This window comes from Danio rerio, chromosome 9 (genome assembly GCF_049306965.1).
Source record: "Danio rerio strain Tuebingen ecotype United States chromosome 9, GRCz12tu, whole genome shotgun sequence".
Classification (NCBI taxonomy): Eukaryota; Metazoa; Chordata; class Actinopteri; order Cypriniformes; family Danionidae; genus Danio; species Danio rerio.
In genome coordinates, this window is record NC_133184.1 from 12,626,780 (window position 1) to 12,644,467 (window position 17,688).

General features: G+C 34.3%; 2 protein-coding genes across 5 annotated transcripts in view; both read right to left on the reverse strand.

Annotated features, from left to right (window-relative positions):
• Positions 1-17,688, reverse strand: part of LOC141376079 (uncharacterized) — a 188,459-nt gene that overhangs the window by 106,932 nt on the left and 63,839 nt on the right. The window lies entirely within an intron of this gene.
• Positions 1-17,688, reverse strand: part of igf2bp2a (insulin-like growth factor 2 mRNA binding protein 2a) — a 105,536-nt gene that overhangs the window by 12,049 nt on the left and 75,799 nt on the right. For 2 of the 4 annotated variants that reach the window (XM_009304504.5, XM_073911458.1), the window contains exons 9-12: positions 13,708-13,843; positions 11,526-11,660; positions 4,214-4,282; positions 286-402 (exon numbers count right to left, since the gene is read on the reverse strand). In XM_009304504.5, coding sequence (XP_009302779.2) covers positions 286-402; positions 4,214-4,282; positions 11,526-11,660; positions 13,708-13,843 — 457 coding nt within the window. 4 annotated transcript variants of the gene reach the window in all.

Here is a 17,688-nt window from a genome sequence, read left to right on the forward strand (position 1 = left end):
TATGTGAAAATAATATTTAAAAAAAGTCTTTCCAAAACAACTTACATATCTCAAACTTGAATGGCGGTGTAATACTCACACTCTTAAATAAAATTTGAAGCTGAGGGCTTTATGGATGACTGCTAAACCATGGCTAAATCTGAGCATGATATGGTCACATTCAAGACATGATCTCAGCTTAACTAAATGAATAATTGTGCTTCATGTAGGAAAAGCACACGAGGAACCTTCATTTCACAGATTAGACATGACAGCAGTGGCATTTTGGCAGGCAGGAACTCCTACCTTAATAGAGGCTCCTGCAAATCGCGCCAGTTGTTTTATATGTTGGCCCTTCTTGCCAATAATAGCACCAACAGCCTGAGTTGGAATAAAGAGGTAGACCACCTCCTGTTCAGGAGCCTGCTGTGGAGAGGCCAGAAAAATGTTAAAAATGGCATCTCATTTAGTCCCATGCTGTAAATCAGGAACAAAGTCAAGCATTTGAGGCAGATTCACAGTATAGTAATAAAATAAAATGAATGAAATTGGGCTGGGAGATTTGGCCTAAAATCCAAATCTGTATTGATTGAACATTTCAACTTGATTAAGATTAATGAACGATTATTTCATTTATAATTTTTTTTCCCCTCATAGTTCACTGACAAGTTTTGTACATTCAATATGCTCACATATTACAAGAGAGAAATTTTTGAATGAAGGATCCCTTAGTTGATTTTAAAATAAATGAAGGAAACACACACTCTACTAGATCTACTATCTAGGATTATTTATTGAACATCAATGTTGAACGACTAAACACACATTGCCTAAAACCAACAGTCACGCTTTTCTAATAAAAAAGTAAAAATAAATAACTTGGACTTTTTGAATCAAAACTACTTATTTCCAATGTTTTTCATATTAAAAGTAGAAAAAAATTACTCTTGTATATCCTGTAATATTTTAACAGTGCATTTCTGGAATCTTGTGTAAACAAATATTTTATTGTAAATGATCATTTTATTGTAATGAAAAATATGCTGTCTCAAGGCAACTACCAGTCATCGTCAATGTATTGCAAACATGTTACATTTTATAAGAGGTGCGCGGGTATGCGACCGCACGTAGGCTGTGCTGGACCACACCCGTGCCTTTGGCACAGAAGTATAAATCACATGCGGTAGGGAAAGTAATAAAAAAAAATTCAACTGGAAAAATTTGATCGATTATAGGTTCTTGTCGATTTTGATTACTTTTTAATTAATCACCCATTCCTATATATGCTCATATAATATTTAAACAAATATATCTTCAAAAACTCTACTATTATAAATTTTAATTGTATTAAAACAATCAAATACAAATTATATAAAATGAATAAAATGTGATAAACTATGAATTACTGTGGCAACCCCTGATAAATAAGGGACTAAGTCGGAGGAAATGAATGAATGAATGAATGAATTAATTAATTAATTAATGTAAATAAAATACTATATATTTAAAGTACATGAAGTGAAAACAAGCAAAAATTTAATTCACATTAGCCACATCAGTCTATTCTTTTCAAAGTTTGCAAAAAGAATAAACCGAAAACTTGAATTTGATGCATTTCCATGAAGTCATTAGAGCAGCTTACTGTAGTATTGGTAACCTAGTAACCAACAGTAAACAAGGCTAGCATCATGGCGAAAGCAGATTAGTTATGTGGGGTGTCACTAAGACAGCTTATTCAGACAAAGCATTTCCATCTCCCATTATTTGGATCAACACCTTTTTTTCCACAAATTAATAATGTCAAATCTTCAATCGAATAAGGCATTTTTAATCGAAATGTATTTTTCATTTCATAATTTTGTTCTGAAAAAAAGTCACAGATATGTTTGAGTCATATTTTATCATTTTAGTCAAATAATTGTAAAGTAAGTTACCACAGAATAAAATCATACATGTTTTTCCTTAGTCAATCAAAACAGAAAACCAAAATAGAAAGATTCATTTATTCATTTTCCTACAGATTAGTCTCTTATTTATCAGGGGACGCCACAGTGGAATGAACCGGCAACTATTCCAGCATGTTTTATGCAGCAGACTCCCTTCCAGCCGCAACCCAGTAATGGAAAACATGCATACACTCTCATATTCACACACCACGGCCAATTTAGTTAATCCATATTACTTATATCGCATGTCTTTGGACTGTGGGGGAAACCGAAGCACCCAAAGGAAACCCACGTGAACACAGGGAGAACATGGAAACTCCATAGAAAAATGCCAACTGGCCCAGCTGGGACTCGAACCAGCAACCTTTTTGCTGTGAGGCAACAGTGTTAACCACTGAGCCCCCATGCAGCCAAGAAATAAAAAAAAGGAATTTTAACCGTTATTACAAACAACAACCCTCAATTAATTTATCAAAAAATTGAGCTTTATTAAAAATCTAAATCTTGTGCAAGTTTTGTTGGATTAATGTTAACCATTGAGAAAAGTTTTATAAAAAATGTACATGCCTTTCAGAAAACAGTGTGTGTAATCACACACACACACACACACACACACACACGCAGATTAATGATTTTATTAATTTTTCTATCAGATTAATGTTGTCAAAGCCATCGTTTCCCCAAACCACCCACCGTCCCACTGAAACACTGCTCACTTCCTCTCCAGCTGGAGGTCGAGCCCTGAAGGTTCGCACAAAGACAAAAACAATTCATTCATCACTCAAACTGATGCAGAGAGCACAGGCCTCAATGATGACTCACGGTTCACACTCACGACATCAGCGACAGTAATAGACTGAAGATGTCAGAGAGCTTCTGCATTCAGGAGTTTACAGCATTTCAAGTCTGCACCATTAACTTGTGGAGCTCAATGCCTGACATTTTTAAAGTGGCACCAGATGTTGCGTTGCACTCAAGTTACATGGAACCTAACAGCTGGCTTTGAAAAGTAGTTCACTCAAAAAAGAACATTTATTCTCACCATTTACTCACCTCATGTGGTTGCAAACCTGTATGAGTTTCTTTCTTCTGGTGAACACAAAAGAAGAAACAAATATGGGAGTAAAGTGCTTCCGTCACTGGAAATCTTTTATGTTCAACAGAAGAAAGAAACTTCAGGTTTGGAACAAGTGGAAAGTGAGTAAATTGCAAAATGTTCATTTTTAGGTGATCACTTTAACAAACATAAAATACAAATTAGAGAGATATGCGAACATTTGTATAATTGTGCATTGCCCAACACCCTATCATACATCCGGCGCAATGCAGCGCAACATGCGACGCAATAGTTGTTTGCTAGTTTCAGCTTGGCGCAAGAGTCGTTTTGACATTTTGCACCACGCTGTTTAAATAGCAAATGCATTTGCACTCATATGTGCGCCCATAGGCCTTCTGATCTAAAAAGGGAGGCGTATTGAGGCGCACTGCTGGCGCGTTACTGTTTTGAGAAACTATAATAGTCTGTTCTATAGACCAGAACAAAGCCGGTCTAAAGTCCAGCACAGAGCGCCTTAGTTGTGCACTATGCGCATGGATCGTCAAAATACAGCACTTTTTTTTAGTTTTAGTTTCACTTTAAATACATTTAATATTATTATTTTTTAAAGATTTATTTTCAAAGTTTAAAAATGAATATTGAAATACGAGGCGTTTTTCTTTTTCATGGTGAAAAATGGAAAAGCAAAATTAAAAATACTAATTATTTTATTACTTTTTTATTTCGAATAACAACAAATAAAATCAGAAAACAAAAACGAAAATCAAAAATCGGCTTGTTTTTTTGTTTTTTATTATCAGTTTTAAAATGAAAACCCAATAACCAAAAGATACACTGACCAATGTCCACGAGCCAGGACTTAAACTTAGGACTCCCGGAGCGCTTCAGTACCACAGGTTGTCAAAAAAATACATGTTTTAGGCTTTTAAGGCTACCAGGAGCTTTTTATAACATTTTTCTTCATAAAATTATAAACTTTGACTTGCATACAACTGTGTCTTTTCTTTCTGTTTTTAAATATTATGTTGGGAAATCTATTTAGAGTTTTTAAAGAAGATGTTTATTTTAATTTTTACATTTTTAGACATTGCATTTACCATTAATAAACTCTACCACACTGTCTAGATATCAACATCTGATCTGCAATTACGAAAACAATATTTGTTGACATTAAACTGTTTGTGTGGCTGGAACACAACATCCACTGATCAGCTGTCGCTGCAGTACTCACTGTGTGCTGGTGAGAGATGCCACTGGCAGGTGGGACGCCGTACAGACCACCCAGCTGTGATGAGTGACCCTGCAACACATGAGACGGAGCAATTATTCTAATGACTCTTTTATTAGACTCCTTTATTACACATTGATATAATGAGATGACAGGACACACTCAATGAGTTTATAAGTAAGTTCTTATAAGTTATATATACATTTATACAACGGTTCTGTCTGGTTCTTGAATCTGATTGGCTGATAGCATTTCAATAATCTGCAATATTAGAACTCCAACAGCCTCCTTACCCTTTTGTATTACTCCGCCCAAAGAGTGACAGCAGATCAATAAACTTACTACAGTTTGACAAATATTGCAGCTGTTGGACAACATAATGTACATTTGAGGCATTTTAGGCAATAATGTAGTTGTTTAGATTGCAACTATGCCGTTTATTTATAAGGATAGTGCCTATTTTAAATATTTTTAATTTCTAAGATATTAGCCCTTGGAGGAGAAAAACACAGGGTAATTTTAAATTACAGCTGATCAAATCATTATAAAACTGGTAAGTGACTTTTTAAGTCGATCTTTCTCTTTTGTATGTTGCAGTGCTGCATAGTAATTGTAGAAAGTGGTTCCTCGTACCAAAGTGTTTTTAGACTCTCCAAGTTTGATTTACTTTTTTATATACACGATTATGCGTCGAACTGTTGTATAAACAAAATATCACACTCGTAGCAGTGCGATTTGACTGAATATCATCACTTGTGAGCCACCAAGGCACTCAGTCGGACGCACATCTCCCAACAGTGCCAATATACAGCCATATCACACTGCTACGAGTGTGATATTTCACTTATATGTATGTGAAATATCACACTTGTAGCAGTGCGATATGGCTATATATTGGCACTGGTGGGAGGTGTATGTATATATATATATATATATATATATATATATATATATATATATATATATATATATATATATATATACATACACACAATTTCAATTCATTTAAAAAATTGGAGCATTAATTTTAATAAACAAAATGTGCCATGTTTTCAAATGTTCATATATACTTTTAGAGAACACAACACCCTGTTTGAAATGGTGGAGAGAAAGCAATGCTTGTTGGCATAACCTTATTTTCAATCATATCAGATGAAAATATGTGCTTGTTTATTTTGTTTACAATTATACAATTTGTAGTATGTCATGAGTATGACATTGGTATGACAATTTCAAGGTGGTTTATGAGGACCTGCCATGTGTTCTCATAATTCAAAATGCCTCAAAACCAAATGTATGTCGTTTGACATTCACAATTTTCCACAGGTTCCTGTGTCAAATAACCAATTATCAAATATATAATGCGGTTTTTATGTTGTTTACACATTAATTTGGAGATTAGATCAAAAAAGAAATTCATATTTACGTTAATTGTGATTAGTTGCTGAAAAAAAAAACAGCCCTTCTGTTAAATATTGTTAAATGTATACATTTAAAAGTTACATATAAAAATATAACTTTCACATATAATAAAACATTACATAAAATATAATCATATATCATCATATAATAAAATATAACATAAAATAGCTCCAATCAATACATTTTTTCAGTAACTTAGTGAAACTAACTACATCAAAAAGAGCATTTCCAGGCTAGTTATTTGAAAAATCTGAATGAGAAGCTGTTACTAAAGTACTAGCTGACTGTTTCACAGCCATCCTGATTTGTCATTGTCAATAAATGTTAAAGTTACTAAGAAAGCTTGATATACCATGAGGAAAGTATATGCACCAAAAAAAAAAACCTATTGTAACAATTTACAATAAATGACCCTGCAAGTTTTACAGTAGCACTGATGATGAGAAAACCCAGTGAACACTCTTTTAGTAATGATTGCTGTCTCGCTCGCCTCCGCACTCTTTCTACCTTCATGAGTTCACCCGTGAGCCGTAAGCTCTGCTTTCTGACTCATCACTAAATATGAAGGGGAATCCTATATGAACCGAGCGGAAGGATTACACAACTTTACAGTGAGTAAGTGCGCAGCATGTTAAGGTGAGCCATCACTGAGAAAGAGCCCATGTGTTTACAATAAGATGGAGAAGATAAGTGCAGCATTTAAATTTGACCGAAGAGTTCTGTTTAAACTCACATTTAATTCAATAAAAAAAAATAAACATCAAGAAATACACAATAACTTCATCTCTTCCATCAGCACTAAACTGCATCCTGCTAAAACAATTCCGTTTTCCATCATCCTTCATTCAAGCTCGTACCATTTTAAGCAACGTCTGAAACTTAGTATTAGTAGTGCATCTCATATTCATTTTCTTCTTTGAATTGAATTGCTTGTTGTATTCCTCAGAATAAAAATGTTTTACTTCAACAAGGTTTGGAAATATGGTAGACAAATGAAACAACTGCCCAAAAAACATTGTTTTTATTTCCCCAAAAAATGAAGTAATGCATAGCTGATGCTTTGTTTAGGAAATAAATCATTTAGTGACAAGTGTTTCCCCAAAATTGTAGTCGCTCTGTCGCAAATCCATTAGATCTTATAGAACTGGAGTAACAACTTCTTAAGAGTAAATCTGCATTAACAAATGCTTTTAGTGCATTATAGTGTGAGACTGATGACGGCAACCAGAGGAGAGAATGTCAAATTTACTCTCAGTCCCAAAGAAGCTGCATTGCAAACACCTTGCATAAGGGGTAATTCATTTTTTTATTTTTTTATTTTTTGTAATTTGACATAAAGATGATATAATACATTCATAAATGCATATAAATGTTCATACGTTTAAAAAAAATCTAAATATAAAAAAAAACTTTTAAAGATGTAAGATTCCGATGACTGTTAAACCCGTCATAACTGTTTTGTGAAAAGGGTCCATTGTATATACACGGATTTGCAGTAATATTTACATATAATGTAAATATTAAATGTAATCATTTAGAAAATTACATAAACTGTGAAGACGAACTTAAGCTTTCAAAATCATTCAAAGTAATTGATCAAGTGCTTTAAAGAATTAGGGCATACGGGCAGATAAAGCAGAACAGAACACAGCCAGGATCTTTGCTTCTAACTACAGGTCTAGAGCTGTAGTTTCAACCACACATTGTGCACATATTCATTGGAACGATGGATTCGGTAAACACAGAATTGCCGAACTATGTTCATAATGACAGAACTTGCAACCTTAGTTGACTAACAATGGTTTCAGGAAAAGTACCTCTGTACAATTGCCATTTCCAGGAAATAAATGCTTGAAATGACCATATTTTTATTTGAAATGTGAAAGGAATCATTCATTCATTCATTTATTTTCCTTCGGCTTAGTCCTTATTTTAATCAGGGGTTGCTACAGTGGAATGAACCGCCAACTTACAAAGCATATGTTTTACATAGCGGATGCGCTTCCAGCCGCAACCCAGTACTGCGAAACATCCATGCACACTCATACACACACATACACTTGCTATGGCTCATTTAGTTTATTCAATTCAATTACAGCGCATGACTTTGGACTGTGGTGGAGATCGGAGCACCTGTTATCAGATATTTTTGAACAACACAAATATTAACTTTTTTTGACAAAAAAGGTTAATTCAAAAAGAATTACAACTTTGTAAATCTGTATTTAAAAAAAAAAAAAATCAGGATGGAACCTTGTGTAATTAATCAATGTGAAGAGTACATGACAAACTTCAGTGCTTCCTTAAATCGTCGACAGAAAGGCCTTAGAGTACTTCTCCTTTTCTTCATTTCAGAGTTCTCGATTTTCAAAAGTGTGGTGTTCGTTTTGAATCACCCTGTATAATAAATCTGGTAAGCCTGGGTGAAAAGTTGAATTTTCAAGTGATACTTTATTTAATAATTCTTCTTATTATAAAAAGATGATATCCAATATTTGTTCAAAAATATATTGCATTATCAATTAAATATTCAAAATAGCAGACATTTTTGTACACATTTGTAAGAAACAAAATTACCTGTCCAATGTATTTTAAAAGATAAAATAATTGAAATTTGATTTCAATATAACAATACAGTACTCAGCATATATAAGCACATCACTTACAAATCTCTCATTTAAATTAATATGTTCTATAGGAAGCTTTACAATATTATAATAATGCATATACATTAGATTAGTCAGCTAATCTAACAAAATTATTTACAATAAGTCCAAAAATTAGTAGCTCAAATGTATATGCTATAGAAAAATATTAAATACAAATTTTAAAAAGTGGAAAAATCAAGAGAAGTAAAAAATAATTACATTTTTGTAATTTTGTAGTTTGTAATTTCTTTTTTGCAATATTTTGCTTAAATTTAATTGCATAATCTTTCCATTTTTAAAGATGTTCTGACTAAAGTATTATCTGATTAATGAATCCGTTTTGCTCAAATGCACGAAAACACGTCGCCTATAATCACTGAGAAATGGATACAAATATTCATTTTCGAAATGGGATGTTTTTATGTGTGCAGAGTAGGGATGGGAAGATTAACCGATATGTATCGATACGCGGTTATGCGCGTTCACGATGCGAGTGCATCGGTTGAGCAGCAGAGGATGAATGAAATTTTGGAAGCAAATCGAGATGCATCGGTTTTTGCGAGATGCATCGATTTTTCCGAGATACAGCTTATATTTTTAATATAGAATGTATTTTTTATTTATTAACAAGTGTTGTCAACCTGTTTTTGGCGCATAATTTAATCGACCTACATAAAGTAAGCCTTAGCAACGGATTTGCGGATGTGCACACACTACAACTCAGTGTATCAGATGTGCGGATGAAGCTAGTGGAGCGCCCTCAGAAAGCGCGAGAAGCAAAACAAACATTTTATTCCCCACTGAGTTTTAAATCTAAAGTATGGCAAGCAACATTATGGATTTAAGGATGGACGACATGACAGGACAGATGCAATTTGCAAAATGTGCCGCGCATCTGTAAAATACGCGGGCAGTATGACTAATCTGATATCTCACTTGAAGCGGCGCCACGGTGTTGTTGTGAAAGCATCTTCCAGTGTTTCTGCATCCCCGGCTTTCGCACTGCTTCAACCAGCTCCAAAAGTGGTGAGAAAAGCATTGAAAGTTTTTTTTTCCATGCGCAACAGTTCTGCTCGCTCTACGCCAATAACGAATGCTATTGCATTGTTCATCTGCAAAGATATTCAGCCTAGTGTCACGGAGAACGAAGGTTTTATACACCTCCTCCTGTTAATTTTTATTTAATTATAATAATAATAATATTAATAATAATAATGATAAAAATAATTGGGTGTCACAGTGGCACAGTGGGTAGTTTGACCACCTCACAGCAAGAAGATTGCTGGTTTGTTATATTTTTATTAGCCTGTTGTTTACAGTGACAGTGATGTTTCAACGCAGCATAACACTGCTAGTTCACCACCTTAAGTTTTGAATAATCAGTGGCAAAATATATCTTTGTAAAACTTGTTTTCATAGTTGAAAAGTTAAATCACAATTCTTGTTGTGCAATGCTAATTTTATTTATGTTGAAAGAGTGCAAATATATACATATTTTTTTAATATATATTGCACTTATACATTCTGTTTATCTTGAAAATACTTAAATAATATGTGCTATATGTTCTAAAATGGCCCTCTACTGTAAACTGACACTCTGGCTCTGAGAGAAAAGCCAGTTAGTAAAAAAAAGTCTTGGTTTTGCTTGGTTAATAAATAATCAAACTCATTCAATGGCACAGCATCCTCTTTCACATCATCTCATAAACTTGATCTAATAAGTTAGTGCTGAAATATCGCATCGTATCGTGATATGGGTGTGAATCGTATCGTGTTGCATCGCAATATGTCACAAATGTATCGCTAATATATCGGATCGTATTCTTTGTATCGAGATGCGTATCGGATCGGCATTATAGCTTAGATGCCCAACCCTAGTGCAGAGCACTGTATATTTATATGTACAAATATTTATAAATTAACCGATGAAAAATGAAAAACACAACTAGTTTAGATATGTTATAGGTTAAATCCATTTTCACAAAATCTTACTGTTACGATAACCAGCGATCGCTGGTTTCCACTATATCCATGGACTTCATTTCAGCCTTTTTCTGGACTACATATTCATACATGCACTTCTCCCAGACACCCATGCTTACTCATCTAGACTGATTACACTCGCATCACCTGAGGACTTTCAGAGACTGATTAGACACCCTTCATAAGCCACTCATTCACTCATCCAGTTTGCCGAGTCTTGTTCGCTTCTAGAGACATTACAACGCGTTTCTCCTTGTCTTGTCTCTCCTTGTTTTAGACCCTAGCCTAGTTTATCCCTGTTCTCCTGTTTAGCCGCCTGCCTTTTGACCTAATGCCTGTTATACGACTACGACTCTGGATTTGGCTACATATATCTGTTTACACATGATTTGACCATTGCTTGCTTGACGTTGAATAAACCTGCATATTGGATCTTACCTCCAGTTGTCTGTGTCACCCCCGGCGTTACACTTACTCAATTGAGTAAAATGATGTATTTTATGACTTGAGAGAGAAAACATGTCTAATTACTTGAAAAAGTTTAGGCATAACATACAGTTAAAGTCAGAATTATTATCCCCCCTTCAATATTTTTTCTTTTTTAAATATTTCCCAAATTATGTTTAACAGAGGAGGGAAATTTCCACAGTATGTCTGATTATATTTTTCCTTCTGGAGAAAGTCTTTTTTTAGCAGTTTCAGCAGTTTTTAACTTTAAGGTCAAAATTATTAGCACCTTTAAGCAAGACTTTTTTTGATAGTCTACAGAACAAACCATTATTATACAATAACTTTCTTAATTACCCTAAACTGCCTTGTTAACCCAATTAACCTAATTAAGCAGTATAGAAGTGTCTTGAAAAATATCTGGTCAAATATTATTTACTGTCATCATGGCAAAGATAAAATAAATTTGTTTTTAGAAATGAAACTATCAAAACTATTATGTTTAGAAATGTGCTGAAAAATCTTCTCTCCGTTAAACAAAAATTAGGGAAAAAATAAACAGGGGGGTAATAATCCAGGGGGGCTAATAATTCTGACTTCAACTGTACATGATTACTCCAATTATGTCATTATTTATATTTGCAAAAACCAAAAATATGTAACATTTACATTAATATTCAGCAGATCAAACCCCACTTCATTATCCAGTAAGAGCAGCTGTATTTGCCCCTGCTAAATGCAATGCATTCCTGGGGCTGCGACATCCAAACATGCTGTAGTTACATAATAAAGCCCACACCGATGTTTGTACTCACTAGAAAAGGGTTGTAGCCGGTTGGGGGTACGGGTGGGATGCCTCTGGGTCCAGCAGCTGGTGGCAACACTGACAGACCGGTTGAAAAGATGCCCAGGGCGCTCAGGCTCAACCCAGGGATAAGGTTGGATTGTTGCTACAAGACAGAGGAATAACATCATGGATAATGAATGACTGCTCAGTGCGTGACCTCAGGCTATCATGTTTTTCTCTCATTTGAGACTACACAGAGCTGTTTATGTGGAATAACATCTTGTAATATCGCTTCTTTCACGCTAGGTGGCTCTATGCACCCGGTGTATAACTTTAGACAGGACTGTTTTGCCACTTAGACTTGAAAGAGAACTTGAGGTGCATGATTTCACAAGTTCAGTCTAATTGACTTTTTTTTGGACTATTTTTAAACGTTAAAATAATGTAACTAAAATTACAAAACAACAATACAAAACAAAATGTGTTGGCCATGGAAACTTATTTAATAAGCTTATGAAATATTTATTTCTACTAAAATTATACCTACCTCCTCAGTTATGCAACGATATATATGTTGTTTCTTTGTTTAATACATTATTCGGAACCAAAAATCAACACATTTTAATATTTTTGACTTTAAACAGGATGTATTAGCATGTATGTAGATGTTATTATAACCACATTTGTTGAAGTGTTATGAATAATCCTAATGGCTACTTATACCCCCATCAGTCAACTTTATCAGTGATGAGATGAGTGTACTCAAAATTGACTGAAAGTTAATTCTACTCATTTGAAAAAAGTTTTGAACTCAGTGTTGAAGGTAATGGAGTTCATTAAATACCTCATACCTCCAACATAAATGGAGTAAGTTCACAGTACTCATCTGGATTAGTTTATTAACTCAAATGGTTTGTTGCGATAGTTTCCTTAAACGGTTTGAGTTGCCTTAACTTCTCTTCATTTATTGGGTTTTATTATGCTCATATTGCTTTATTTACTCCAATGGAGAAAGTTCTCAGTACTCATTAGGATTAGCTTTTAAACTTTTTTTTAAACTTTTAAACCGAAATTTTTTTTTTCCTCAAACAGTTTGAGTTACTTTAACTCTGGGTTTTACAGTGTAATAGCCATTTATAAGTATTTATATAGCAATCTATAAGTATATTCATCCATTTATTACCCTAATCTTCCTGACAATCATTTACTGTAAAGCAATTTAAAGTGATTTGTAGTACAGATATGTGAGATCTCCATTAACTACTGTATTTATCTATCACACCAAGAAACTTTATTGTCATTAACCATTTTTATAATTACACCATTTATCTGTTCCCAATTAACATCAATCTAGATTTATTAACATTTAATTATCATTTTAATTCATTTTGTCATTTTATTCTATGTTAAGCGGCTTTGACACAATCTACATTGTAAAAAGGCTATATAAATAAACTTGAAATGAATTGAACTTTAATATTTCTATATCAAACCACCTAATAATTTATGAAATTTTTAACTACCTTCCCAAGAGCAAATGTAAATATTTTACTTATATTATTCATATAAAGCTGAAATTATTTTGGACCCGTAACTGAGCCATGGGGGATTCCATGAGCAATGTTTAACAATAAAAGCTGATGCAGACATTATTTTTAATATTTTTATAGTATGTTTCTCCCTCGCAAACATCCAAAACTTTCACAAAAGCACTTGAATAATTTACTATACGCCTGACTGGGTGCTGACTAATGCGTGAGTATAAACAAAACCACATACATTTGATCTGATCGCCTGATAGAGGTCTCTTCCGCAAAACAAATGACTCACAGAAGACGAAATGATGCGACAGTGTAAGCGAATATGATGATGCCATTGTTGCAGTATTTGCTCTCAGTCTTTAGCACAGGCGGCGTGACGTCATGCGAGTAAACAGGGCAAACGGTGTACATGTGCATGCATGTCTGTTGACAAGATGACAGTGCGTTCTCCGAATGCACAGCAGGGGATGGTCTGACTCAAGGCTGTTTCCTATAAACACAGTCAATAACTCAGCACCAGTAAACAGACGGGCCTTCTGAAAGCCTCGTCATCTTCTGTAGTATGCTGACTCAAGATTGACCGAATTAAAGTATAGCCAGTGGTTCTGAAGAAAGCCGCATTGATATCAACATCAAAGATAGTGGAATAGTAGAACCATAAACACTTACGTTAATAGCAGCAACGTCGTTTTCGTAGGCTTCCCTCAGCTTCTTCATGATCTCCACCTCGGCCCTACAACAGGCCTCGATGCTCCCCTTCACTATAATGGTTCTTTCCGGGTTATAAATCGTTAAGTCCTGTAAACTGGGGGAAGAAATGAGCAAGAAAGTGTGAGTGAACTGGTATGTGTTTAAGAAATATATGACTACTGAAGGAAATATATGACTGACTGAAGGAAAGCTTTTTCCCTCAGACAATCAGGCTGATGAACACAACACACCCCACACAGACTCTTCAATACTGCACACCATCAATATGTAACATGCGCTGCACTTCAACCAATCCATACTTAAAACACTACTGCCTACAACTATGTGTACACTTAATCATTGTATATATCGCTGTCAATTTAACATTTTTTGTTGTTTTTTGGGATTTTTTTTTTTTGGGGGGGGGAGTATGCTGTTGTATTTTGCACTGCCATTGTATGTGCACTGTCTGTATTTTGCACTTGTCGTTGTATTTTCTGTATTTTCTACTGTATGAAGCCAGAACCTAAGCTTTTCACTCATCAAAGCACACGTGCTGCTGATGATGTGACAATAAAAGTGGTTTGATTTGACTATTTTCTAAATAGAGAAATGTTTGAATTAAACGTAACTAATTTGGTACTGATGTCAAATTTAAGACTTTTCAAGACGAAGAAGAACAAAATATCAGACTAATATTGGGCTGAACGCTAAGGATTTTTTAATGACCCAGCATAAATAAAATCTTAGTTGTCTTTTTTTCCCACTATCCCTTTTAAATAAAATGTATAATTTAAAAACATACATACCATCTGAAAGAACTTTTAAAAATAAATATTAAAAAAATAAAATGGAAAAACACTAATTAATAAAAAAATGTTAATAGTTGAGCAAGTTTACAATAAAAGAATAAAAAAAGCAAAAGAAAGAAAAAAAGAAAAGTTTGCATTAAGGAGTTAATATTTCCTCTTTTCAGTTATTTACTGTGTATTAGAGCTGATATCAACTGAACAGGGTCAGCCTTTGGTATAGTCTAAAACAGGGTTCAGGGTTTTGTAAAAGGATTTGAGAGATCATGCAAATAAGCATGCTAACTTCTCAGGTTTTACGCAGCTAAAGATTTCTCGGATTCACATGTTATGTGATGAAGGAATCACCTGTTTCAATTGATAAGAATGACTCGTTGTGGCTAAAAAGTAGGAAAAGCAATAACTTGATGAGATTTGCAACAGTCAAATCAACTCTCACTGAAATACCAAAAATGACTGTCAAGTGGTTTCGGTTTAGATTAATGTTAATAGCTTTATTAAGTGAATCAAAAACACTGGACCAGAAATTTGTCAATTGAGGGCAACTCCAGAACATACGGAGATAGTTAGCAGAAGACTGCTTACAGCAATGACAGGCATCACTTTTATCAGGAATTTTTTTTAGTTTTTTTTGCTATTTTGGTATTGGTTAATCAAGAGTTCACACTTAGATATGCGTGGCGTTAATAGCAGGGTTGGCATGCTGTCGCAGGAGAGAACCCTGTGCTTGGAGATAATTGAGCCCAAGGCTCCTGCCTGGTCAATAAGCATATAAAAGGGGTCTGAGATTAGGTAGGTCTCGAGAAATCTCCTTAGAAAAAGGAAAAAATTGAGGAGATGGGGTGGAAGGCAGTTTCTTTCAAAACGAAGATAATGCAGTAGGTTAAATTGGTCTATTTATTGTAAGCTTGGATTAATCTGATTGGATTAATCTGATTGGATTATTACTGATGAAAATCCATCCGTGCACAATCATATCACATGCTCCTCTTGAAATAAGTTTATAAAACTTTACCTATAGAGCACTTTACATTGCATTAGGCCATGTCTGGCGCATATAGAGGAGTGGACCATCTTTAAAATATCTTGCCACTGTTCCTTTGCGATGCAAACATCAAGGTAATTTTCCCAAGATTCTTTGAGAGAAACCACAGGATTTACATTTGGTGTACTTATTAAATACATTAAATTAAATTATATTAAATTAATTAAAATTATATATAGTCAATATGGTGCTAAGGAGGGTGGTTAGGCAAGTGGGGAAACAATTTGAAATATAATTTATGAAATGAAATACAAAATATTATTTCTATGAGTTACTTGCTTTGACTAAAATTAGAACATTTTTGTTTTGAGATAATACATTATTCTCAAAAAATATTTTTAGCCTATTATTATTATTATTATTATTATTATATTGTTCATATGGTATGTCGATTTGTGTTATTAATGAATAAAAAGGCAGTGCAAAATCAACGGATACTATAACTAATTAACAAGTTAATAGCAGTGAACCCAATACAGTGCTGATTGATTGATTGATTGATTGATTGATTGATTGATTGATTGATTGATTGATTGATTGATTGATTGATTGATTGTGTAAACAATGGGAGTCGGTTGATAATGGATCCATGTGCAGTTTTATTAATAAGAGAAGTCAGGCAATGCAGGCACAAACAGAAGCAAACGGATGTTTATTCGAAACATAAGTATAGTCAAGGTGAGAGGCAAAGAAGCCAATACAGGAAGCAAACAATGGGAACAATACAAGGGTCAAACATGGGAAAAAATTAACTAGAATGCTTAGTAGTGTAACAGTAAACAACAAGGCTTAGCAATGTGTGTGTCAAATAGATGTATATAAATGGTTATTAGTCTTTAGCTCAGCTGTGTGTGTGCAATCATGGGTGAACCGAAACTGGTGTGTGTGAGCTGCATGACGGGAGTTGTAGTTCATATAGTGTCAGACTTGTAGTTTTGGTGATAATGAATATTCATATAACTCATCATTCACTGGTGATAGTGATTGATTGATTGATTGATTGATTGATTGATTGATTGCTTGATTGATTAATTAATTGATTATTTAATTAATTGATTGCTTTTTATCTACCAAAACCATGCAATACTGGAGTATGGGGTAAAATACATATAAGCAGGCCATGGAAACTAGGGTTGGGCATCTAAGCTATAATGCCGATCCGATACGCATCTCGATACAAAGAATACGATCCGATATATTAGCGATACATTTGTGACATATTGCGATGCGACACGATACGATTCACACCCATATCACGATACGATGCGATAATTCAGCACTAACTAATTAGATCAAGTTTATGAGATTATGTGAAAGAGGATGCTGTGCCATTGAATGAGTTTGATTGATTATTTATTAACCAAGCAAAACCAAGACTTTTTTTACAAACTGGCTTTTCTCTCAGAGCCAGAGTATCAGTTTACAGTAGAGGGCCATTTTAGAACATATAGCACATATAATTTAATTATTTTCAAGATAAACAGAATGTATAAGTGCAATATATATTAAAATATAAATATTTGCACTCTTTCAACATAAAGGTTTAGCATTGCACAACAAGAATTGTGATTTAACTTTTCAACTATGAAAACAAGTTTTACAAAGATATATTTTGCCACTGAATATTCAAAACTTAAGGTCGTGAACTAGCAGTGTTATGCTGCTTTCAAACATCACTGTCACTGTAAACAACAGGCTGATAAAAATATAACAAACCAGCAATCTTCTTGCTGTGAGGTGGTCATACTACCCACTGTGCCACCGTGACGCCCATTATTTTTATCATTATTATTATTAATATTATTATTATTGTAATTAAATAAAAATTAACAGAAGGAGGTGTTCAAAACCTTCGTTCTCCGTGACACTAGGCTGAATATCTTTGCAGATGAACAGGGCCGGCACGTCCATAGAGGCGACCTAGGCGGCCGCCTAGGGCGGAAGTATAGAGAGGGCGGCGTCCGCAACCCGCATCCTCAGTTATGTCCGCGACACCTCCATCAGCGCCCGCTTGTCCTCAGTTATATCCGCGCATAGGGTGGCAGAATAGAGGTCCGCGACACCCACGTCCTCAGTTATATCCGCGCATAGGGCGGAAGAATAGAG